General features: G+C 45.9%; 1 protein-coding gene across 2 annotated transcripts in view; it reads left to right on the forward strand.

The window, feature by feature from the left end:
* The first annotated feature begins 24,329 nt into the window (after positions 1-24,329).
* Positions 24,330-24,897, forward strand: part of LOC117185846 (protein dead ringer-like) — a 41,109-nt gene continuing 40,541 nt past the window's right edge. Inside the window, exon 1 of one of the 2 annotated variants that reach the window (XM_033397469.1) lies at positions 24,330-24,887. In XM_033397469.1, coding sequence (XP_033253360.1) covers positions 24,801-24,887 — 87 coding nt within the window. In that variant the 5' untranslated portion in view covers positions 24,330-24,800. The remainder of the gene's footprint in view (positions 24,888-24,897) is intronic. The other variant, XM_033397470.1, reaches the window with a different exon arrangement.

Genomic DNA, 24,897 nt, shown 5'->3' on the forward strand with positions numbered 1-24,897 from the left:
TGTTTTGATTATTCAGATTTACCCCGTCACCAAGGGAATAGCCCCCTCCGCCTCCGCCACCACTTACACCGCTCAATGAATTGCTGTGATCTTTCACATTTTGGGAGGGAACTCATCTAATTGGGCACGTAATTGATTTAGATACACATTCGGCAATTATCTTGTCGTTTCTCCCAGTGCATGTTTGCGGACCACTTCATTGATATTTATCTACGAATATATATTCATATGAAACGCGGCAGATCTCAATGTCAACTCCACACTGGCGCAAAGATCGATATAATAATATTTGATAATATTTAATGGCGTTCCGTTCTAGTATGGGTATGGGGGTTTTAGGGTTGTGCAATAGAGGTTCTATTTTATCCACGACCACAACGTGGAATTGGAGGCTCGTTCTATATCAGCTATTGTATTGTATTGGGGGAATTTATTGGGGGAGTATTTTGCGAGAGATATGAACCGAATCGCAGTACATTGTACTATGAATAGACTTCTGTGCGGCAGGACAACTTTTGGCAAATACTAAACGAGTTGATGATTCCATAAACTTGCTGGAGCTACCGAAACCGTTACAAAAATTGTTCATGTCTTTTGACCGTATAAAGAAAATGTGTCGGTCATGTTGGATGAATATTTAGGTACATACTTTTAGGCTGGTATCTTAACCTCCCAAAATAGTTTGGGTGAACGTGATTTTTCTAAGACATATGTTAATATGATTAATTTGAAGATATTATTTTATCACTCATTTTCTCTCCACATCGAAACGAAGTAACAGAAACGAATATGTAAATATATATTTTTAATAAAACGTAAATGTCGAGCAGCTTTTTGAGTGTCGAGCAGCTTTTTGAGTGCTGAGCAACACTTACCAAATGCTGCAAAGCGCCACTGAGTGCTGAAAGCTTTTAGTATATGCCTAAAGCTCCGTACTCGGTATATTTTAGCAATAAATCTACGGTCCCACTGAACAATTTATTGCGCGGGTAAATTTAAAAACGGGTAACTTCATTTTTAAAAATTGCAGCTAGTTAATTTTAAACTTTCATCTCTTCTTATATATTATTTTCCATAAAAATTACCACTATCGAGATAAGTGCGCCGCCGACTCCGATGGCGGGGAGTTGCTCGCTCCACCAAACTATGATCCCTTGTGCAGGTAGGCCAGACCTTGTCTCCTTCAGCTTTTCCATTATTTTCTCTGGGATTGCCATGAAAGAATCGATTCGGTTGCAGATCTGAGGCAGCAGAAGACACTGTGAGCACAGTTCTTAAGGATGGCATTACACCAACTTCGACATGGTGGCAATTCTTGTCGCATCGTGAGTTTCACTATATGTGTAGCTCCAGGGGAATGAGTCATACATTGGGATAGAAATTACCCCGGGCATAGGTCAGAGTTTAGCTTTTCCTCTATAGAATTCCCTGGACCTTTGCCGTGAACTGCTCACAGGAGATCTGTGGCTTCTAGTCAGAATTGGTCTTCCCTCTTTTCGCGGAAGTTGACGTCCGCTGGAGTACGAGTACGGGCAACGTGGATGAGTGAATATTCAAGAAATCAAATATTAGTAAACCTCGCTTGGATCTATGAATATCATGCATCGGGCCTGTGGACGTACCCTTGACGACGCCGTGAGATCAAAAAATACCCGACACGCAACGATTAACAGGAATTAACATGTATCGCTAAAGTCGATTCAATATTGACACTCGCCGGAGCCTGGACTGGGGCGGGGGATGCGGCTTATATCCGGTCCAGCAAGGGGTCGAAAGGGGTCTGGGTCTGGTTAATGTGAGTATATACTCGTATAATCGATTTCACACTACTTTTTATACCCGATACTCAAAATGAGTATTGGGGTATATTAGATTTGTGGTAAAAGTGGATGTGTGTAACGTCCAGAAGGAATCGTTTCCGACCCCATAAAGTATATATATTCTTGATCAGCATCAATAGCCGAGTCGATTGAGCCCTGTCTGTCTGTCCGTCTGTCCGTCCGTCCGTCTGTCCGTCCCCTTCAGCGCCTAGTGCTCAAAGACTATAAGAGCTAGAGCAACGATGTTTTGGATCCAGACTTCTGTGATATGTCACTGCTACAAAAATATTTCAAAACTTCGCCCCGCCCACTTCCGCCCCCACAAAGGACGAAAATCTGTGGCATCCACATTTTTAAAGATACGATAAATCCAAAAACGCAAAATCGTAGAGGATGGCTATTTGTTTTAGATCGTAAAATCTCAATCAGATCGTATAATTATTATAGCCAGAATCAAGAAAACAATTTTATTCTTTCTCGCTCTGTCTCTCTCTAACACACAGGGTTCATGGTCGGTTTTGCCAATTGCAAAATATGAGTTCAAGGATCTCAGAACCTATAAGAGCCAGAGCAACCAAATTTGGTATCCACACTCCTGTGATATCGGACCTTGACCGTTTTGTGTCCAAATTTCGCCACACCCCCTTCCGCCCCCGCAAAGGACGAAAATCTGGGGCATCCACAATATTGCACATTTGAGAAAACTAAAAACACAGAATCATAGATAATGACCATATCTATCAGATTGCTGAATCTGGACCAGATCAGATAATTTGTATAGCCAAAAGGAACAAATCAATTTGCACTGGCTTCGCAGCGCCCGACGTCACGCTCAGACTGATTTTCTGTCTCTCTCGCACGCACTCTTTGTCGTGTCGTTTAATATTAGCTGCGTCTGCCGGAGGAGAGCCATACAGACTTAGTATCGGGTATAACTGTAGAGTTGCGGTGTCCGCAGCAACTCACAACGTTCCCCCTCGTTTTATATATTCTCATATGTGTGCGAATATCTCCTTCTTTTTTTTATACCCGATACTCAAAATGAGTATTGGGGTATATTAGATTTGTGGTAAAAGTGGATGTGTGTAACGTCCAGAAGGAATCGTTTCCGACCCCATAAAGTATATATATTCTGGATCAGCATCAATAGCCGAGTCGATTGAGCCCTGTCTGTCTGTCCCTCTGTCCGTCTGTCCGTCCGTCCGTCCGTCCGTCCGTCCGACCGTCCCTCTGTCCGTCCCCTTCAGCGCCTAGTGCTCAAAGACTATAAGATCTAGAGCAACGATGTTTTGGATCCAGACTTCTGTGATATGTCACTGCTACAAAAATATTTCAAAACTTTGCCCCGCCCACTTCCGCCCCCACAAAGGACGAAAATCTGTGGAATCTACATTTTTAAAGATACGATAAAACCAAAAACGCAGAATCGTAGATGACGACTATATGTTTTAGATCGTAAAATCTCAATCAGATCGTATAATTATTATAGCCAGAATCAAGAAAACAATTTCATTCTTTCTCGCTCTGTCTCTCTCTAACACACAGGTTTCATGGTCGGTTTTGCCAATTGCAAAATATGAGTTTAAGGATCTCACCCGACGTCACGCTCAGATTGATTTTCTGTCTCTCTCGCACTCACTCTTTGTCGTGTCGTTTAATATTAGCGGCGTCTGCCGGAGGAGAGCCATACTGACTTAGTATCGGGTATAACTGTAGAGTTGCGGTGTCCGCAGCAACTCACAACGTTCCACCTCGTTAATCACTACAAACCATTTATTGTTTGCCCGCAGCGAGAAAAGTCAAACAAAGCAGAGACGATACTGAAAGACTGACAGACTGAGAGACTGAGATACTGAGGGACCATGCTCGCAATGGGTCGGACGCTGAACAAATTGACTTGGGCCACATAATTAGGCACTTGCAAATGTCCATACCAATACCATACCCCTCCCATCTACCTTCCCCGGTTATCTGCATCTACCTTCTCCTCCACGAATGCAGTAGACCAGCCGTTCGGCCAGAAAGTATCTCACGCAGTTGACGGACAAAAGGTTTTTATTGTGCGTACGTACCCGTTGACAGCTTCAATCGACGGGTTGGGCTTTGGCCCCTGCTTTAACATTGGACGACGAAGAGTTCGGTCGGTCCCATAGCAGTCATCGTTTGTTATATTGTATGTACATTGGTACATGTGTCTGTATATGTTATTTATTTTGTGGTTATAATGCTGAACTGAACTGAAAAATATTGGCATCCATTCAGCGGAGTTTTTACAGTTTTGGACCCGACGAAATGATAAATTAGCTTTGTACGTAAATTCAAGATGGAAAAATCTTTACTCGTACCATATACACCCATTCGATGTGTGCAAACGATCCCCAGACTCGAGTAATTGTGTAAATACATATCTTGTCTCTGCATGACAATAACTGGCTCCCCCTCTGCACTTCCCACGTTCCCGTTCCTTTGGACTGACAATGAATGCCATGCCACATTATTAAATTGTAGTTTGTCAACCAATCCGTACTGAACCGAACCGAACCCAACCCCGAAAAAGGCGTTTGGTTTGTGATGGGATGGGATGGAAGATGAGAGCATTGTGATAATTCAATGTCGCTCAGGCAGCGCACGGATGCGAGATGCAGATATAATATCTTTTTATACACACGATCTTTGTGTTGTGTTGTGTTATGCGGTGATGACCGCGGTAACTAATACGATACATGCCAAAAGAATTGTAATTACGTGGCCTGTCGCCTTGTACACACATTTGTATCTTTATTTGTATCTGTATATGTATCTCCTGGATCTCCAACAATGGCATCAGCATAACAAAGCACAGCACCCATTGCTGCAAGCTCTCTATTCGTATCTGTCTCTGTCCCAGTCCCAGTCCCAGTTGCAGTCCCCTTTCCATCTAATAAGCATAGAAAAAGCGCCTAAATAGTGTCAATGATTAATTGCTTTTGTGATTAGATGGAAATTTAATAGATTTTTTATTGCAGCTCACCGAAATTGGAATTCTATCAAGGTACTGGCAGGCTGGTGGCTGGGGGCTGGAGGCACGTCTACATCTATCTCATGACTGCAGCATTTGCAGCATATTTGTCAGTTTTTATTTGTTTTTTGCTCCACACCCCACACTCTGCCTCCGCGACGCTCTCTATGACAGTTGAGCGCAAAAAGGGCCGCATCATTGTTAACAATTTCGAATTCAAATTAAAATTCACACGCGTCACGCTGCCAGAAAGTAAAGTGCAAGAAACGCTTGATCTGTTCGTGTTCGGTTCTGTACGGTTCGGTTGCTCTCTTGTTAGCAAAGTCTCCACCCATCAAAAGGCCACCCACCCAAACACCCACCTAGTGGAACCCCAAGGCAGAGAAGAAACGAAACGAAACTAAATTCTTCTTATATTAAATGTAATGCCACCACAGAAATCCCTAAAGCCGACCAAGACCACAGCCACAATACAGCACAGCACAGCCGAAGGGAAATAGATACCGTACCTAGTGCAAGATACTCGTACACTCGACTTGAAGTCCTTCGTTTCAATCTGTTGAAATCCCACACAAAGTCGCAAAGGAAAACACACACTGAAAGGGGAAATTCAAGTGGAAATTAGTCAATTACAGGCGGACCGACCCTCGGCGAGGCTTGGCGTGGGTTGACTTTTTCGAATTGCTTATGCCGTTCTATCCGGCTATCCTCGCATCCTTATTGATGATAGGCCAAGGGGAAACCCTACAAATCGAAGAAGGCATTCGATGTACGCGATAATTACAGTCCATAAAAATGGGGGAGGAAACCATGCGACAATTATGTAACCTGATAATCGCCAGGGAGTGTGGAAAAACTGAAGACAAAACTTGTGAAATTAATAACTCACCTTCGTTCCAGACCCTCTGGGGCTGGGGCACTCACTCTTTGGTCAAACATATTTATTACAAATAAAGACACAAACACAAAAGGCAAACAAATAAACGGACAGACGCAGACGGGCCGGACAAACGGCAAAGAAACTTGGCCCAAAAGAGACCAAGAGACGGCACAACAAAGCGTTTTGGGGGCATTTAATAGGCTTAACTAAGAAAGAGCGACGGGGAGAGGCTCTAACTGGGGGAATAAGAGGTCTGAAGTGTTGACATGTTGTTACGGGTACGATTGACACATGAATGAATTTGAGCAGAAACTCCATTCCATTCTGGAGATACAATTGGTGTACTCTTATCTTTAGTCGATTCTGATTGCTTTGATGAGTTGCTGATCACGTAATTGTATTTAAGCGGCTTCGGGATTGTGTGTGTGCTCTAACGACAGATGGATTGATTAACACATTTCTATTTGATTCAGCAGAGTATCTGCATCTAAAAGATACACATATACAATTAGTTTCCCCATGGATTACTCTATCGGTAAATGGTCACGTATCTCCTACTCAAATCAACTTGTATTTATGTAAAGTATCTGCATCCAACAGATACATTGATAGACAAGCTTCTGATTGGCTGAAAGTTATTCGATTATGACTCAGCCCCCAGATACAAATGTATCACTACGTACATATAAATAATTTAACTTTTCCCAACCCCAACCCCACTCCATTGTACATTATTTCGTTTCGTTTCGTTTCCAACATTTCCACTTACACATCCAATTTCCACTTCCAATCCCAATTCGATTTTCATGCGCACGCTCTCAGAGTATCTGTGTGTGCGTCTATCTCTGCCCGAGTGTGCGTGCATCTGTGTGTGAGCGCGCTTCTCTTTGGCTCTCGCTCGCTCTCGAGCTGTCTGTCCTGCTCGCTCTTTGATTATTTTGTCTGTCCCGTAGGCAACCAATCGGATGGCCGTTTCATTGCCAGGTGAAATAAAAAGCGTATATACCACACCTTAGAGATACAGCGAGGTCTGTTCGAAGAATTTTCATGGGGAAAAACTCACACATCGCTGGACAGGACCGGGCCGAGCAGGGCGGGACAGGGCTGGGCTGGTTGCTGATCATTTTATGGCCCCAGCACCTGATGCATTTCACGACCAGACCGTCGGACCACAGACTACATAAATTCATTTTACGCTCCCTCCCGCCCTTACTCCCGCTGACCAGGCTCAGACGCCACCCCCTCCTCATGGGAGCGCGCACTGTGGGAACTGCCGCAGCTTTGACGAGCATAAAAATGTGAGCCTGTAATTGTCGGTTCGGTTGCATTTAATTGTGATTGGACCAGTCTGGAAGTTCGATTGCGTCGTAAGGGTGTACTTTTGCAAAAGAGTGTGCTGAAGGCTGTGACATATAGAGAAAGTAGTTTATCATAGTTATATTTTAGATAGATGGCAATTCTCACTGGGCCCTCGGCCATGGGTGGTTTTCTATTCATCTTTCTTGTATCTTTCCCCATCTGGTCATACTGGTGCTCAAAATTTACAATATTTCAAAGAGATCATTATGTTTGTCCACCCCAACTGCTTGGAAATCTTTTTAGCCGTGCAACTTTTCATATTTTCCCAGGCCCCAGTAATTGGTATGCACACATATCCAGTGCTGGCTCCACCCGCTGTCCACCCCCAGCCCACTATATTGGGGCCCCAATAATATCACGCAGTGCTAATTAATTGCCCAACAATCGTAGCATTCGGAATGTTGCCTAAAGAGCGTGGGAAGCCGCTGCCAGAAGTGAAAGGAAACCCATACCAAATCGAAGAGGAAGTTGTCGCCTCAGTTTGGATGAGGCTCAAGAGTTTTCACACCTGTTTGCGGGCCAATTGATTTCACCTTTTCTCTTTGAATTCAGAATTGGAATCGCTCACAGAAACTAGAGGGGAGCGGAGGCAGCAAATTCATTAGTAATAAACAAGATCTGCCCCCAGGCAGGTATCAATCGGAGGCTCGGTGGTGTAACGAACATAAAAGGGTTCGATACAATCCGTCTCCCGACTTATAATGAGAGCATCGCACCGCACCCCACAACCAACGCCCCCTCTCCGCAAGCAACCACCGATCAACACGCGCCAACTCCATAACGATGACCAAAGACATCAGGTCACGCGAACTTTCCCCACTCCAGGCCAAGCCATCGGCCGAGTGCGGCCTTCCGGATACATCGACGGAGGAAAGTCGGCGCCGCCAAAATCTGCGACGATCACCAAGAACGGCAAAGTGCGCCCCGAAGCTGTTGCAGTGCTGTCGGGGAGCACTATACTATAATATAGCAATTCAAGTAAATCATTTGGATGGCCATTTGAAGTGAGCAGCGCTTAAGTGCAGCGCAAAATCACAGCCAAAGCGCAACAAGCTGTAAACTTGTTGCAGATCAAACGAGGTGGAACGTTGTGAGTTGCTGCGGACACCGCAACTCTACAGTTATACCCGATACTAAGTCAGTATGGCTCTCCTCCGGCAGACGCCGCTAATATTAAACGACACGACAAAGAGTGAGTGCGAGAGGGACAGAAAATCAATCTGAGCGTGACGTCGGGTGAGATCCTTAAACTCATATTTTGCAATTGGCAAAACCGACCATGAAACCTGTGTGTTAGAGAGAGACAGAGCGAGAAAGAATGAAATTATTTTCTTGATTCTGGCTATAATAATTATACGATCTGATTGAGATTTTACGATCTAAGACATATAGTTGTCCTCTACGATTCTGCGTTTTTGGTTTTATCGTATCTTTAAAAATGTAGATGCCACAGATTTTCGTCCTTTGTGGGGGCGGAAGTGGGCGGGGCAAAGTTTTGAAATATTTTTGTAGCAGTGACATATCACAGAAGTCTGGATCCAAAACATCGTTGCTCTAGATCTTATAGTCTTTGAGCACTAGGCGCTGAAGGGGACGGACAGACGGACGGTCGGACGGACGGACGGACGGACGGACGGACGGACAGACGGACAGAGGGACAGACAGACAGGGCTCAATCGACTCGGCTATTGATGCTGATCCAGAATATATATATACTTTATGGGGTCGGAAACGATTCCTTCTGGACGTTACACACATCCACTTTTACCACAAATCTAATATACCCCAATACTCATTTTGAGTATCGGGTATAAAAAAAAGAAGGAGATATTCGCACACATATGAGAATATATAAAACGAGGGGGAACGTTGTGAGTTGCTGCGGACCCCGCAACTCTACAGTTATACCCGATACTAAGTCAGTATGGCTCTCCTCCGGCAGACGCAGCTAATATTAAACGACACGACAAAGAGTGCGTGCGAGAGAGACAGAAAATCAGTCTGAGCGTGACGTCGGGCGCTGCGAAGCCAGTGCAAATTGATTTGTTCCTTTTGGCTATAAAAATTATCTGATCTGGTCCAGATTCATCAATCTGATAGATATGGTCATTATCTATGATTCTGCGTTTTTAGTTTTCTCAAATGTGCAATATTGTGGATGCAACAGATTTTCGTCCTTTGTGGGGGCGCAAGGGGGTGGGGCGAAGTTTTGAAATATTTTTGTAGCAGTGACATATCACAGAAGTCTGGATCCAAAACATCGTTGCTCTAGCTCTTATAGTCTTTGAGCACTAGGCGCTGAAGGGGACGGACAGACGGACGGACGGACAGACGGACAGACAGACAGGGCTCAATCGACTCGGCTTTTGATGCTGATCAAGAATATATATACTTTATGGGGTCGGAAACGATTCCTTCTGGACATTACACACATCCACTTTTACCACAAATCTAATATACCAATACTCATTTTGAGTATCGGGTATAAAAATATTGAAAAGGGAACGGGAACGGGCACCAACGCGGAGTACAGAGATCCAAATGAATACATTTGGAGCTACAGACCCCGAACCAGAACCAGAACCAGAATCGGGGAGCAGAATCTGGGAGCAGAGAGGCGACAGGGACCAGCGAAGCAGCGACTTCTGGCCGTCATCGTCGTCGTCTGGCCCTGTGCTATGGACCCTATGCTTGTGCCTGTGCCTGTGCCTGTGCGTCTGTGTAAATCATTGGGGGGCGTATAACGTATAACGGCTCTTTTGCTCTTCATTTGTTGTATTTTATGCGTACATTTTCGCGGAAAGGTTAGGTTAGGTTAGGTTAACCCGGACGGCCCTCAGCGGGGCCACGCATAGGCCAATATGGCCCTTAGTTATCCGGATGGGGGGTGTATGAACCGTCGCGGGACTGTTAATGTGGTTTTAAAAGTCCCCGAGAATCGAGGTGTTTTTAGCATAGGCCAGCAGTTCCTGTGGCGTCCTTTTGGAGGCATCTTCCAGTGATGCCAACACTGGGCCGCCCAGGTATCTCCTCCTTGCCCTTGAGAGAGCCGGACAGTTGCAGGTGAGGTTCGAGGTTCCAGGGTTTCGATAGCCCCAGGTTCCTTACATTTCCTACAACTGTCTCTGTTGGTGATGCCTAGCTTTGCTGCATGTGCAGCAGCCAGGCAGTGACCTGTAAGTATTCCCACTAGCAATCTACAGTCCTTTCGTGGTAGGTGCAGTAGGTAGTGGCTAAGTTTCTCGTTGCGCTCCTTGCACATTATCTTCGAGGTTCTGCAGGTGGTGGTACTCCTCCACCTGCTATCAGTCTGTGCTCTAGCCTGCTTCTCTAGATCGCCTTGCAGCGTTCTGAGGGAGACAGGCACGTTCTCGGTTCTCCTATTCTCCAGCCCGACGCCTTCCTTAGCTAGTACGTCCGCCGCTTCGTTTCCTTCGATGCCCTGGTGGCTGGGAGCCCAATAGATCCGCACTGTCTTTGTCGTGCTTAGGATGTCTAATGCCTCCCTGCTCGCCAAGACACTTCTGGAACTGACCGCGGACGACTGCATGGATCTTATCGCCGCTTGGCTGTCGACAAATAGGTTGGCCGCATCGTGTGCTCGTTCTGTGAGGAGAGCGACCTCCGCTGCTTTCCCGATGGCAAAAACTTCTGCCTGGAATATGCTGCATTGGTCCGGTAGCTTATACGACAGCCCTATCTCAGGGTCTGTACAGTATAGGCCCGCTCCTACTCCTCCGTCCATCTTGGAGCCGTCTGTGTATATATTGAGGTGCTCAGTTTGGTCCCTTCCAATTTTCCAGTCTTCAGGTCCCAAAGATGTGGTTGTTTTGACGTCAAGGCAAGTTTGGGGGGTAATGTAATCAGTTGATCTGGTCATTTCCCTGCCGATTGAACTATGCCCGTATCCTTGTGGCGATAGATTTCCTGATGCTATGAGGCGTTGTGCTGCCTTTCCCGCAATCAGGCGAGCGTGAATGTCCAGGGGATCGATTCCGAGTACAGTTTCGAGTGCTTTTGTTGGGGTTGACCTCAGCGCCCCTGTAATACAGAGCAGAGCCTGTCGCTGAGTCTTTTCCATAAGCTTATGGTATGTCTTCTTTCCAGTAGCCTGCCACCACACTCAGGCTCCATACAGCAGAGTTGGTCGCAACACCGAGATGTAGATCCACTGCATTAGAGCAGGTGACAGGCCCCATGTGCTGCTGAGCATCTTCTTGGATGCATAAAGCGCAATGGTAGCCTTCTTCACCCTTTCCACTACGTTGGGCTTCCATGCCAGCTTGCTGTCCAGTACTGTGCCTAGGTATTTCACCTGTGATTTTGCAGTCAGCCTAGTTTGGTAAATTTTCGGGGGGGTCCATATCGGTACCTTGTACCTCTTGGTAAAGAGGATGAGGTCCGTCTTGTCCGCGTTGATACTGAGTCCTACCTCTTCCGCCCACTCACGTATCTCCCTGAGTGTACGTTCCGTTAAGGAGCTGAGGGTCGATGGACATACACCCGTAATAAGTATGCTTATGTCGTCTGCATAAGCTGTTATCTTTGGGGCCTTCCTTTCAAATCTCTTGATGAGGTCGTCGACCACCAGATTCCACAGTAGTGGCGACAGGACTCCACCCTGAGGTGTGCCTCTGTGTGCCCCCTTTACCATGGAAGCAGTGCCCCACTCCGATTGCACCCGTCTACAACTTAGGAGGTTTTTGATCCAGACGTTGATTGCAGGGTGTATGTTATTCGCTTCTAGGCGACTTATTATTGCGGTTGTGGCCACGTTGTTGAATGCTCCTGAGATGTCCACAAATGCTCCCAAAGCATACTTTTTGTTGTGAAGGGCGCTCTCGATGGTGGCTACTAGCGAGTGTAGTGCCGTCTCCACTGATTTCCCTTTAGTGTAGGCGTGTTGGTTTGTTGACATCAGTCCCTCTACCTCATTCCTGATGTGTAAATCCAACAGCTTTTCTAGTGTTTTTAGTATAAAGGAGGTAAGGCTTATCGGTCTGTAATCCTTGGGACTCACGTGGCTGCACTTTCCTGCCTTTGGGAGGAAGACAACTCTCGAGGTTCTCCATTGGATGGTGATATAGCCCGTACTTAGGCATGCTGAGTATATTGCGAGGAGCCATGGGGTAATAACCTCGTTGGTCAACTGCATCATGGCTGGGAATATCCCGTCCAGTCCTGGTGCTTTTATGCCCGCGAAGGAGTCTATGGCCCAGTGGATTCTCTTAGTGGTTAACAGACCTATTGGAGGGTGCTGTTCCTCGGTTGCTAGGACCTGATGCTCCTTGGCGTCAGTGACCTCGGTGCATCCAGGGAAGTGCGCCTCCATTAGTGCTGTTAGGGCTTCTTTACTGCCCTCTGTCCACTGTCCGTTGTCTAGTTTTAGTTGGCTCTGTACTGTGGGCTGCTTTGAAAGCAGCTTCCGAAGCCTAGCGGTTTCGGGCACTTTCTCGATGTTGGAGCAGAAGTTTCTCCACGAGTTCCTTTGTGCCTTACGTATTTCTTTCTTGTAGCTCCAAAGTAGGATTTTATATTCCTCATTGACAATCTCTTTGTTCGCTTGTTTGGCGATCTTGAAGAATTCCTTGAGGTTGTTCCTTTGGAGAGAGAGATCTCGGTTCCCCCAGAGTGGCTTGGACCTCCTCTGCGTTCTCGAGGGTTTGCACGATGCATGGTAGGCGTTCAGTAACTCGTTGGATAGGGTCTTTAGGGACTTCTCTATATCCTCCGCGGATTTCACTGAGCCCGGATTCGCGAGCTTCGAAGTAACTGTCTTTTTAAACTTTGCCTAGTTTGTGTTCCGGGGGTTTCTATAGACTGTTGTCTTCGAAGGGTGTTTGAATTCGCACTTGAACTGAATGTACTTATGGTCTGAGAAGGATGGTCTTTCGAGGACCCTCCAGCTAGATACCGTAGTACTGTTTCCTGTTACAAGTGTTAGGTCTAGCACTTTGGATGAGGTCGGGCCTACGAAGGTGTGCTCCTCCCCAACGTTTGCTATATAGATTAGTTGCTAGTATAAAGTCTAAGAGTGACTCACCTCTGTCATTGATGTCGGTGCTTCCCACACATTGTGGTGGGCATTGGCGTCCGTTCCGATGACGAGCTGATAGCTTTTGGTGCCGTCTTCTGTCACCAGGCTCCTGAGTTCGTCGGGTGGTGCGGGTATGTCGTGAGCCATGTAGCAGGAAGCCACCAGAAGGCGCTTTTCCTCACTTTCCAGCATCACAATCGTCAGGTCATCCGTGCTGTAATGAGACATAAGGTAAGCATGGATTCCCTTTCGTACGAGTACGACGGTTCTGTTCCTGCTTACCGATGTTGAGTAGAACAGGTTATGATTTGAGGACTTCAGTCCGGCCACTGAATTGCCTGTCGCAATCCAGGGCTCCTGGACTAGAGCTTTGTCGGCGAGCCCTTGCTCCATGGCGATGAGGAGCTCCGCCGACGCTACCTTGCTTTTATGCAAGTTGAGATGCAGCACACTCAGCATGGGTGGCTGGCTCACTTGCACCTGACGGGTTGACTACCAGCGTCAGGTCACCGTCTTCCTCTTCTTCGTCTTCAAGCGCAAGCCCCTGGGCGGCCTCCACGATGGACTCGAGACCTAAGTCCTTTTCCACCTCGCCTGCCTGCAGGGTATGCGCGTCCTTGTCCTCAGGGTGGCGCTTTTTGAGGCGCAGGTAGACGCTACCCATGCCCCACGCCATCTTCCCGAACTTGGGGTATAGCAGATCCTCTGCTTCCTTGTTTATTTGGAGGATCACACATTGGCCCCCCTCGTTGGGTAGTGGGCTACCAATGTGTAGGATCCTCCAATCGGCCGTTGGCACGTCCGCGTTTTGCCGCTGAAGGAGCTTCAGCGCTCGGTCCCCCTGGATTGTGATGGGGAAGAGTACCCTCGCCTTAGGCTTGGACGGGATAAGCTCCCGGTCCACAACCTCCAGCTTGGCCCCCTCCCACATCGCCTCCAGTTGGCAGACCGTACGCGTCAGCCACCTTAGGGTTGGATCATCATTGCACTTCAGGATCTTAACCCCATTTAGCCACCCAGCACCATCGAACGTGGGCATTGGGGCCGCGGGGTCTTCCTCCATCCATAGAGAGAGCACGCTCTCCAGATCCGTGTCTGTATCGACTACGGCATCTGTGCGGCTCAACTTGCAGGCTACGGAGTGAGTTGTTTTTGTTGTTGTTGTTGTGGCAGTAGCTTTACAACTGACCTGGCCTGCTCCCGCCAAGTCTGAGGTGTGACCGCTGGCGACACGCAGAGAGGACTGCTCCTCCCCGTGCCCGCCGGTGGTAGCAGTCACGCTTTCCTCCGACGTTTGGGTTGACATCGCAACCCGTGCTTGCTCCTTCTTCGACTCCATAGTTGGCCCGAGGGTCCATACTGGTTAATATTTTTCGGGGGGACCACCCCCTAGTTTTAGGCCTGAACGCCAGGCCAGATGTTCGCGGAAAACTCGTAAAATTATTAAAAATCGTTTAAGTATTTCGGCATCTTTCATCGCTGCCACAGCGGAAGCAAACAACCACCCCTCTGCCCTCCCATAGCTCCCTCTCCACCCCAGAGCGCGCCCTTGCCGACGCCTATGCGTCTGCCCAGGCCTGTGCGGGTGTCAAGTGATCGATGGGCCAAGAAAGGCGTCGCGGAGAGAGTGGGGGAGAGCTGCCCTGCAGCAGCTTAAATACATGTTGATTTTATAAATTGATTTTCCCTCGTGACCCACTCTACTTTGTTCTACTTCAGAGTAGACGTACACTCTTCGCATCCCACAGATCTTCTCACTCGAACTCGATCCATTCCACAGAGCTATATCTGTGTGTAAACGAGGATTACCCAGCTGCTCTGATGAACTCTGATCTAATGATTTTATAAATGTGCTCAAATTAATGATATTAGGTTGTTCGGGCGGGGCAAGATTTTGTAACAAGCTGGAGAAGGAGTGTGTTGGGAACGATTGGTTATACATTTTCTATGCTCTACCTTCAGCACAGTCTGTAATGTTGCCACAGGGATTGGTTTTACCTGTAACTCTATAGCAAGAATCTCTCTCCTGGCAAGAATAATCAGTGTTCTTTTTGCATTTTGATTCCCTTAATCATTTGCCACGAGCATTGCCAGTTAAGGACCTGTTCGCTTCGGAGAAAGAGATGGTTTCCCCTACGACTATCAAAAGACGATTTCCACTCACAAATTACCATGAGACGTGAACTCTGTGCTCCTTGGTCCGCTTTTCTAGCAGGGTGCTGGTTGCTGGTTGGTGGAGCAAGCTCGCAATTTTGTGGTTTTTGTTGCCAACAGTTCAACCTCAGACAGACCCATACTCGTGCAACACATGAGCGGGCATTCGGAGTGTGCTATGGTGTGCTGTGGTGTGGTGTATGCATAAACACGCTCGTACGTTTTAATATTTAGTGTTAATATGTTGACGGATTTCTGGTCATAAACACTTTTTGTGTAGAACGGTCCACGTCGTCATCGCTGTGTTGTCCTCCTCCTCGACCTCCTTCTTCTGCTAGCTCTCTCTCTCTCGCTACCGCTTCCCGCTCTCTTGCTCACCCTCTCTCTCTTTCTGGTTCCCAGTTTGTCCGCATTACAGCCACATGGCTATAATTTTCTTTAATGATGAAAGTTTGGTTCGTTGCTCGACTCGAAGTTGGAGTCACAATCGCGGTCCCAGTCCGAGTCCGAGTCCGAGTCCGAGTCGGAGTCAGAGTTTGAGTCTGGAGCCGAGCCTTGGCTTGGGAGTTGATTAACATGACAAACATTGTGCTGTTTTGGGGACTGGCTGGGGCCTGGCCTGGGCTAGGGCTTCCTTCCCTGGCTGGATGAGAAGGTGGAGCCTACGCATTATAACAATAGTACGAAACCTATTAACAGCAACAATTTTAACTGCAGCTCAGAGTACGGCTGGGAGCTGGAAGCGGCTACGGCTACGGCTACGGCGACTGCAACTGCAACTGGGAGTCCGATTCGCTGCGCATCGCTGCATTTCATATTTCGCAAACGGCACGCACATGAAATGACAGAAATTATGTGGCAATCAATTATCGAACTGATGATCGGCGGTCAAAAGCGTTTACAGCAGCCGCAGCAGCTTCCCTCATAACGATGATCGAGACAGAGACAGAGACGGGGCGAAAGCTCAGCGGAGGATGGGATGGGATGGTGCGGCGTTTAGATCTCTGGACACATTTGCAATCGATCAGCATGATGCGGAAGAGCTATAGTCCAGCAGCTCACCCGACGCTCACCTACTCGAGCCCCAGTCGTAGTGTCTGTCCTGTCGCTCTACTCATTATAGGGAAAAGGAAAGAAACAAAAACCACTCACCTCACTCCTTTTTTGTTGTTGCTGTTTTTGTTTTCTTGTTTTTTGCTTACATTGTAACCTGAGCATGTGCGCCGGGGCTCTCTCTGGCTAAATTTTTAAGCATAAAACCATAAAAAAAGGAACGAAAAACAACTGCAAATACATCATGCATATTCATAGTGCAATATGATTTTCCATTTGACAAAAAGTACAGCAACAGAGGTACAGTGGGTCATATGCCGGGGTATGGGAAGGAAAGGAATTTTGAATGGTTTTGGTATCTTATAGTGGTATAGTAAGTAAGTAAGTATGTAGTAAGTATATCTTATGGGTATATACATACATATACCCTAAACCTAATATTAAGAATGACATTCAAATGTTCAGCATTTAGCAAATGATTTTCATAATACTCTGTCCCACTGTGGGGACATACATAATTTAGTGCATGACTTTTCCAGCCTTCTGCTGTCTATCTGTCTCTCTCTCTCTCTCTCTCTCTCTCTCTCTCTCTCTCTCTCTCTCTCTCTCTCTCCCTCTCTCTCTCTCTCTCTCTCTGTGCCACTCTGTTGCTGTCTCTCTTCAGCTTTGGACGCTGAATGTATCGTATCAAGGGGTTCGTTCGCTGGATGGATGGACGGATGGATGTAAAAAGTTATTCGCAGTTCGTTGCTGTCTATTATTTATTACCGTTGAAACGACGACGTTTATTATAATTCTCATTTTGAAGCTTTTGATTTTCGGTTTGTGTTTTTTCCCCCCTTTGCAGTCGAAGATGGATGCTCTAGATGCAGGCTGGGACTGGAACTGGGACTGGAGATGGAGGGCCACTGAGGCCACTTCGGGCATTGGCGGCCATTTTCGACTGCAACATTTTAATATGTGGTTGTAAATTTAATACGCCCTGTTGTCCATAAACACATATCAATACTTCCAAAGAGACAGACGGCTTGGAGTTTTTCCCATTTCGGTGTTGCTGTTGCTGCGGCGCATTGTTGTTGCAATTAATTGCTTTGCACATTAATTAAGCGGCTGACTTACTGGCCGAGCCGAGCCATGGCAGACGAGACGACACGAAAGGTCAAAGGCCGCTAATAGGCGTTAGACAAGTTAATTTGAATATAACTCTAACAAGATATAGATGCGAACAGAACAGCCACAACAACAGCAACAGCGGCCAAAAACCAAATAAAATAGCAGTTCTCGGCAAATTCGCTGTTTGAAATGGATTAGGGGGCATTAGGGCTAATCGCTATCCATTACGCAAGCCCCTTAGCGGGGAAAAGCAATATATATATGTATATACAGATACAGCTATATTAAAAAATACAGAGATAGTCGTGGCAGCAAAGCAAAGCAGAGATGCAGATACAGATGAAGATTTTATAAAAATAGACACGAGTTTCTATGCCGCTTGTTTTCATATCAAAAGCAAGTAACATCTCTATGAAGCTGCTGCTGCTTCTGATTTGGGAGAGTGTAATCGACCGAAGGATACCCTGTGTTCTGGGTTAGAGGGAAGTTGGAAGGAGAAGTCATCTATGTGTGTCTGAAAAGCTTCGAAAATAATTCTTTCAATTAAGTCTACCCATCTCGAATGCCTTGAACTATCACCCTTCTCCACAAATGGATAGCAACCACGAAAAATAATCATTTTGATAAATAGAAAAGATTTCCGTTTGTTCTTGATGCGATTGCTGTGCTGTTGTTCCGTTTCATTCGAACAAAAAAAGAAAAAGACTCGAACAATGTGCGATATGTAGCGATTTATAAAAGTCACCGAAATTAAAAATTAAATGCGGAGCAGGGAACGGACAGCAGCAACTGCTGGATTGTTTGATGTCATGCTATATGGAGATTTGATTTCAGAATTTCAGAAGAAGGGCAGGGAGGGAGGTAAAATGCCTTAATTCGACTGGAGAAGTGCTGAATGGATGCTCGGTGGTTGTGTGTGGGTGGTTGGGTGTTTGGTCAACTTCCTGTTGGGTGCCAGTGCCAGTGGCAGTATCTGTCGGATAAAAACGAATAGTAGTGGGAGGGATAGATATAGAATTTGCAAAATATCTTAAGTCTTTTGTGTGGGCGCCACCGAGTGTGTCAGCCGCACATCAGATGAATTAATCAACGTGTGTCGCTGTCTCTGTCGTCAATCTTGTGCTCTCTTCCGCATTTTGCTTGTATGCCGCATTCTGGCCGCCTTTTGGATTGGTATTGGGATTCGGATTCCTGCCTGCCCAGCCCCGCCACTCGCTGGCTAATTTATTTATTTCGGTTTCGTTCGCTTTACGTTTGTTTGTTTGCTTGCTTGTCTCTCCAATGGACGTCAACAGCTGGACATGTTCGCTGCGCTCCCTTTCCCTCGATTCGATTCAATTTAATTTCCATTTTCCTATCGAAATGTGTAGTTTCTCACATGACAGAGCCCGTGGACGCAATTCCTTTGTCGTTCGAATCGATAGGCCAACGTGTCGTATGGGCAATGTTAGTTTATGAATTCAGCGAACAGAAGCCCCGCAAGTGAAGGCCCCAACCCCACCTCACCCACCGCCGGGTATTATTATTGTTATTATATTTATATTGTCATTTGTCTTTGGTCTTTCTTCTGCCAAGAAGATTTGGCATTTACATAATGTACACGATGATCTGCTCTGATTTCCCTAATATATAAATATGTACCTGAATTACCAAACAATGCCATATAAATGGAATGCTACACCCAAAGAATCCCAGACATATTAAAAATATGTTTTGGGGAATTCCTTGAACAAATTTCCTTAATTACTCCGCTTCCAAAGAGTGTTCACACGAATCAAAAGCGAGAAATCTTTTGCGAAAAAACCCAAAAGAAACCAACAAAATCAATGACCATAATCCAATTTGGAACTGTCTGAACCTGAAACTGAAACTGATGTGCATATCTGTATGTATGTGTATCTATAATTTATTGCATTTCTTTTGAGATCCGCTTCAATCAAAACTTTTATGTCAGAGATTAACGATTAAAGTCATTAGCAGTTAAGATCGAGATCAGTCAAACTCTACTCTTGATGTGTCCTACCAGACAGCAGGCAACCTCATCCGCTCTCCTCTCGAGCGGAGTCCCTACATACGAGTGTATGAACAGACATCCAGAGATACAGATATCCATATATTATATTTGTACAGCAGACAAAAGGCAATACGGTTCATTCTTTTATCGCTTTTGGCATTTTTAATGCGATGTCTGAGGCGGAGGTCGAGGTTGGAGGCATCGGCATCGTCATCGACTGGGACGCGAGCTGGGGCTTGGTTTATTGTGGCTTGGGGCACGGGACACGGGGCACGGGGCAGGACGAATACGGAGCTGAGCACATATTAAAAGGGCAGAGTTATAAAACATTAGCGCATATTAATCATTTTTCTTTGGGGCCCATACGAAATCCCATTTATTCGTTACCATTTCCCGCCACAGATCTTGATGGGTTGCAACTGCAGTCACTCCACAGCGCGGAATTCAATTAATGTTTTCGGTGTAACCATTCCCGGGAATGAACACACAACCCGTACCGCACCGAACCAATGGTGGGGAGATGGAAAGTGGGGCTGCGGAGCTGTTGGTGGGTCGGATGGGGTCGTCAGAGTGTCTCGTGTGTAGGGCTGTGTGTTTGAGAACTGTCAAAATATTGACAGCGGCATCCGTTATGCTTTTTGCCCAAATTCATATTCTATTTTAAGAGTTCTCGCTCGCTCCCAGACTCCGTCTCCGACTTCATTAAAAATATTTCCCCAAAATAGTAAGAACGAGGGGGAACGTTGTGAGTTGCTGCGGACACCGCAACTCTACAGTTATACCCGATACTTAGTCAGTATGGCTCTCCTCCGGCAGACGCAGCTAATATTAAACGACACGACAAAGAGTGCGTGCGAGAGAGACAGAAAATCAGTCTGAGCGTGACGTCGGGCGCTGCGAAGCCAGTGCAAATTGATTTGGTCCTGTTGGCTATAAAAATTATCTGATCTTGTCCAGATTCATCAATCTGATAGATATGATCATTATCTATGATTCTGCGTTGTTAGTTTTCTCAAATGTGCAATATTGTGGATGCAACAGATTTTCGTTCTTTGTGGGGGCGGAAGGGGTTGGGGCGAAATTCTGAGATATACGTTTTATAGTGAGATCTAACAGAAGTGCGGATACCAAATTTGGTTACTCTAGCCTTAATAGTCTCTGAGATTTGTGGATGCCCCAGATTTTCGTCCTTTGCGTGGGCGGAAGGGGGTGTGGCGAAATTTGGACACAAAACGGTCAAGGTCCGATATCACAGGAGTGTGGATACCAAATTTGGTTGCTCTGGCTCTTATAGGTTCTGAGATCCTTGAACTCATATTTTGCAATTGGCAAAACCGACCATGAAACCTGTGTGTTAGAGAGAGACAGAGCGAGAAAAAATGAAATTGTTTACTTGATTCTGGTTATAATCATTATACGATCTGGTTCAGATCTTACATTCTAAAACATATAGTATCCTGTACGATTCTGCGTTTTTGGTTTTATCGTATCTTTAAAAATGTGGATGCCACAGATTTTCGTCCTTTGTGGGGGCGGAAGTGGGCGGGGCGAAGTTTTGAAATATTTTTGTAGCAGTGACATATCACAGAAGTCTGGATCCAAAACATCGTTGCTCTAGCTCTTATAGTCTTTGAGCACTAGGCGCTGAAGGGGACGGACAGACGGACAGACGGACGGACGGACAGACAGACAGGGCTCAATCGACTCGGCTATTGATGCTGATCAAGAATATATATACTTTATGGGGTCGGAAACGATTCCTTCTGGACGTTACACACATCCACTTTTACCACAAATCTAATATACCCCAATACTCATTTTGAGTATCGGGTATAAAAATCTAAATAAATAAAAAACTTATGAATACGGCAGAGTTAATGATGCCTTGTCGCCCGAGCGCTGAGATACAAACATAATGGAGATACTCTCCGCCGTAATCACTGACAAGCTCTTGACAGTTAGTTGGGGGCCCATTCCGATGCCCAATGAACGATGCCGGGGTGCAGTTTGGTTTGGTCTTGGTCTTGAATTTCTGCCGATTGCCGATTTCTTCGAACTGTCTGCTCGTGGATCGCGGATTTCCACAACCGAACTGAACCAAACAAAAATTATTAATGAAACCTATGCTCAAATGGAGTCCAGTCCGCCAGTCCGCCGGTCTGCCCCCTCAAGACACATACAAAAAAAAGCTCGACAAGAGTGTGTGAAGCGATCCAATGCTGCGATCCATGTCGGATCCCACCGGATCCAATGCGATCCATTGGCCATAGCCGCCGATGCTCGTCGACTCATTCATATTCCACCAGCAACGACGACGACGACGACGACCACTACGACGATCGCTGAATGTCGATCTGGTCAATCAATTTGTCTTTAACTTTGTCTCTCTCCCTGTGCCCGTCTCTAGCTCTAACTCTGGCCTAGGGCTAGAGGAACCACACCGCTTGCCCTCCCTCCCCTGCCCCACCTCTCACTCACACCGACAGGTAAAGATTGTTCGTTCAACCGCAGAAAATCGCTTTCTCACACATCGATGGACTCGTGGATTGACAAATTGTATTTCCTGGATTAATGATCGCCTAAATGGTATTTTATTAATGTTGTTGTTCTCCTTCCCTTCCCCTTTCCCCCTGCTCCCTCGTTATCCTCAACCATTGCTTGTGTTGAAACTGTAAACTGTTGGTAAATTATATATAATTATATTTGCAATTTTTATCTCACATTAAGGGGCAGGGACAAGCAATCCAATTTAAATGATCTTTTTTTGTCAGAGGGAATTAATTTATGCAATTAATTAATAAGCCATTAATTACATTTCAGGTTTTTGTGCATATATATGCTATATGCATGTTTCCTCTCTCCTCTCCCGCTGCTCCACCATCTTTTTCGGTTTTTGTGGAGGTTAGTTTCTCTATATCCCATTTATTTATTTATTCGGCTAACACACAAAACGCAGGAAATGGACGTGTTGACAAATAAACGAGGTTCCCCTGTTCAATATTTGCTAATATTCATGTATCTTTGTATGTATGTGAGAGTCTACTATATGTATCCACGGATTAAACACAAATTTCACCTGTTAAAAGGCGGCGTGCACGTTTCGTGTAAGTATCGCTCTATTGTACACTTGTACGTTGTTTGAAAATCAAATAGAAGTTTAGAGCTATTCCAAAAACGAAAGTTAATAGTGACAAATTTGTCGGTGGAGGTAGTATCTGTGAGATACAGTTTTGGCACTGGACTCGGATGTGTTTTGGGGGTGTACGTGTGTTTTCGTGATGAATGCAGTCCAACTTCCCCTAGATCACACCCATTACCATTACCATTACACCCCCACCACCCCATCTACTGTGTGCCCCACGACTTTGACGGCGTCTCATTAGTCACATTTAAAATTGTATTTAATTACTTTCTCACTTCATCATCAGTCAAGTCTGAGGGTCGGACGACTACGACGTCTCGTCATTGGTGTGTTTCCCCCAGAGGGGGTGGTGGTGTGGGGTAGGTTGCACGCCTGCGCCTCCCCAAACGAATACATGCCACAGCGTCCGCTGGCTGTTTGTTCTGCAGACAAGAAGGCGAAAATTGATATACTTTCTGCTCCTGCCACTGCCACTGGCCCTGGCACTGCTGCTGTCGACGTCGCTGCCTTTCATCAATTTCAGATTAGTGAAAATCGAGAAACGGAAATTATTTACTATCTGGATGGGTGAAAGGGGGATGGGTGATGGGTGGGTGGACGGTACAAGAGCCATGTATCCATCTATCTACCGTTTGGGCCATTACAAGTGCAATTTATCTCGTAAATCATTAATCAGCTTTCTGTTTGTTTTTCCCCACCCACCCACACTCCACATGCCCCCCTCGTCCAGCTGGTTGATTGTTTCCCCCCTCCGCACATTAACGGTATTTGGCAAACCACAAATGTGAATGTGAATGTATGCAGAGGCCCCGCCCCATTCGATAAACACACAACGAATATTCGACAAATGAAAAGGGCGTACGTAGCTGCTCAATTGAATCGCGTATAAAATACGATCGAAAGATATACAATACATAGGCACTCACACTGCACTACAGGCTTGAGTAATGGCAATAAATAATACCTGACTTTGGTCGTTGTAGAGTTATATTGCTTCAAACCTGCTATATTCCACTCACTTCCACCTGTACAGTTTGCACTCTTTTGCACATAGTAACTCCATTCAGTTTATTCACCAACCCTGCTCAATAGTGTATTAACGCTGTCCACACACCTGGTCTCTGGCCTTGTCTGTATGGGTATCGAAACGGGCGATACGTTCACACACAAACAAACACGAATTCAGGTATTTATTGCATATATTACTCTTACATAGTTACATACATCAAAACATACATACATCGAGTGCATACGATTGGTTGACTGCTCTCTCTCTCTCCCCCTCCTTGTTGAGTGAAACGGGTGGAAAAGGAACAGTTGGGAGCGAAAAGAGAGAAGTGAAACGAATAGCATCGGAACATCGAGCCACTCATACAGGCAACGAAGAAATGAGTCGTGAGCGTAATTTTGAATGGGCTATAAAAAGGGGTAGGACAACAGGCGAAAACAGCCAGGGAACAAATTAAAAACAAGTACGAACCTCACCTCGCAGTGCGTGATGAAAAATGTGCTATGAAGACAAAATTGAATTTTTTCATGGTATGATCGGCAAAAGAGTGAATTTTACCTTGCACGCCTTGCATTTTCAGTGCCGTTTTGCCTGTTGGTCATACCTATTTGTTTCTCGGCGATTTGCCAGTGGGCGGACTTGAAAGAACGGCTGGAATTTGAAATTACAAGTAGACCCGTGGTCGAAACAAGCCCCAATTCGATTTTTTTCCTCGTTGGCGTCGGTCGGTGCTCTTCCGTGTTTGTCCGGATTATAGGAGAATATAGGAGAATTATAGGTGGAAATAACAATTAAATATTACTAATCGAGGGGCTGTAATTCGGCTCGAAAACAGTGCAGTGGTAGTGAGTGTTACGTGTTGTGTTCCGCTCCCGCCCCTGTCCACGTTCCGCAGAAGAATAATTTGTGCAACAACGGTAAAGATTGCCAAGAAATATTCGCAATCAAACAAACAACGAGAAGAGCAAGCAAACACCGAAAAGTGATCAAAAGGTTCTTCAACGTCTCTTTTCGCCTCTCTTGGAGAAACCGAAGCGTGGGAGACGACCACCGAGGATCGACATCCATACCAGAACATAACGGTTCGCGCCACAAAAAAAGCTAAGAAACAACAGAAAGTGTGCGGTGATATAGAAAACAGCAAATATCGGAACATTGATCTGAATCAGTATCAGATTATTCGTGGACCAGAGTGATATAGAAGAAGCAGCGCTGGCTTCAATGCAACTTCGCGTGCACCCTACTATGGACTGTAGCGGTCGTTCAAATAGCAATATTGAACGTTATTCCGATTTAGGGGACGATCTGGTAAGATATC

Source organism: Drosophila miranda (genome assembly GCF_003369915.1).
Source record: "Drosophila miranda strain MSH22 chromosome Y unlocalized genomic scaffold, D.miranda_PacBio2.1 Contig_Y2_pilon, whole genome shotgun sequence".
Lineage (NCBI taxonomy): Eukaryota > Metazoa > Arthropoda > Insecta > Diptera > Drosophilidae > Drosophila > Drosophila miranda.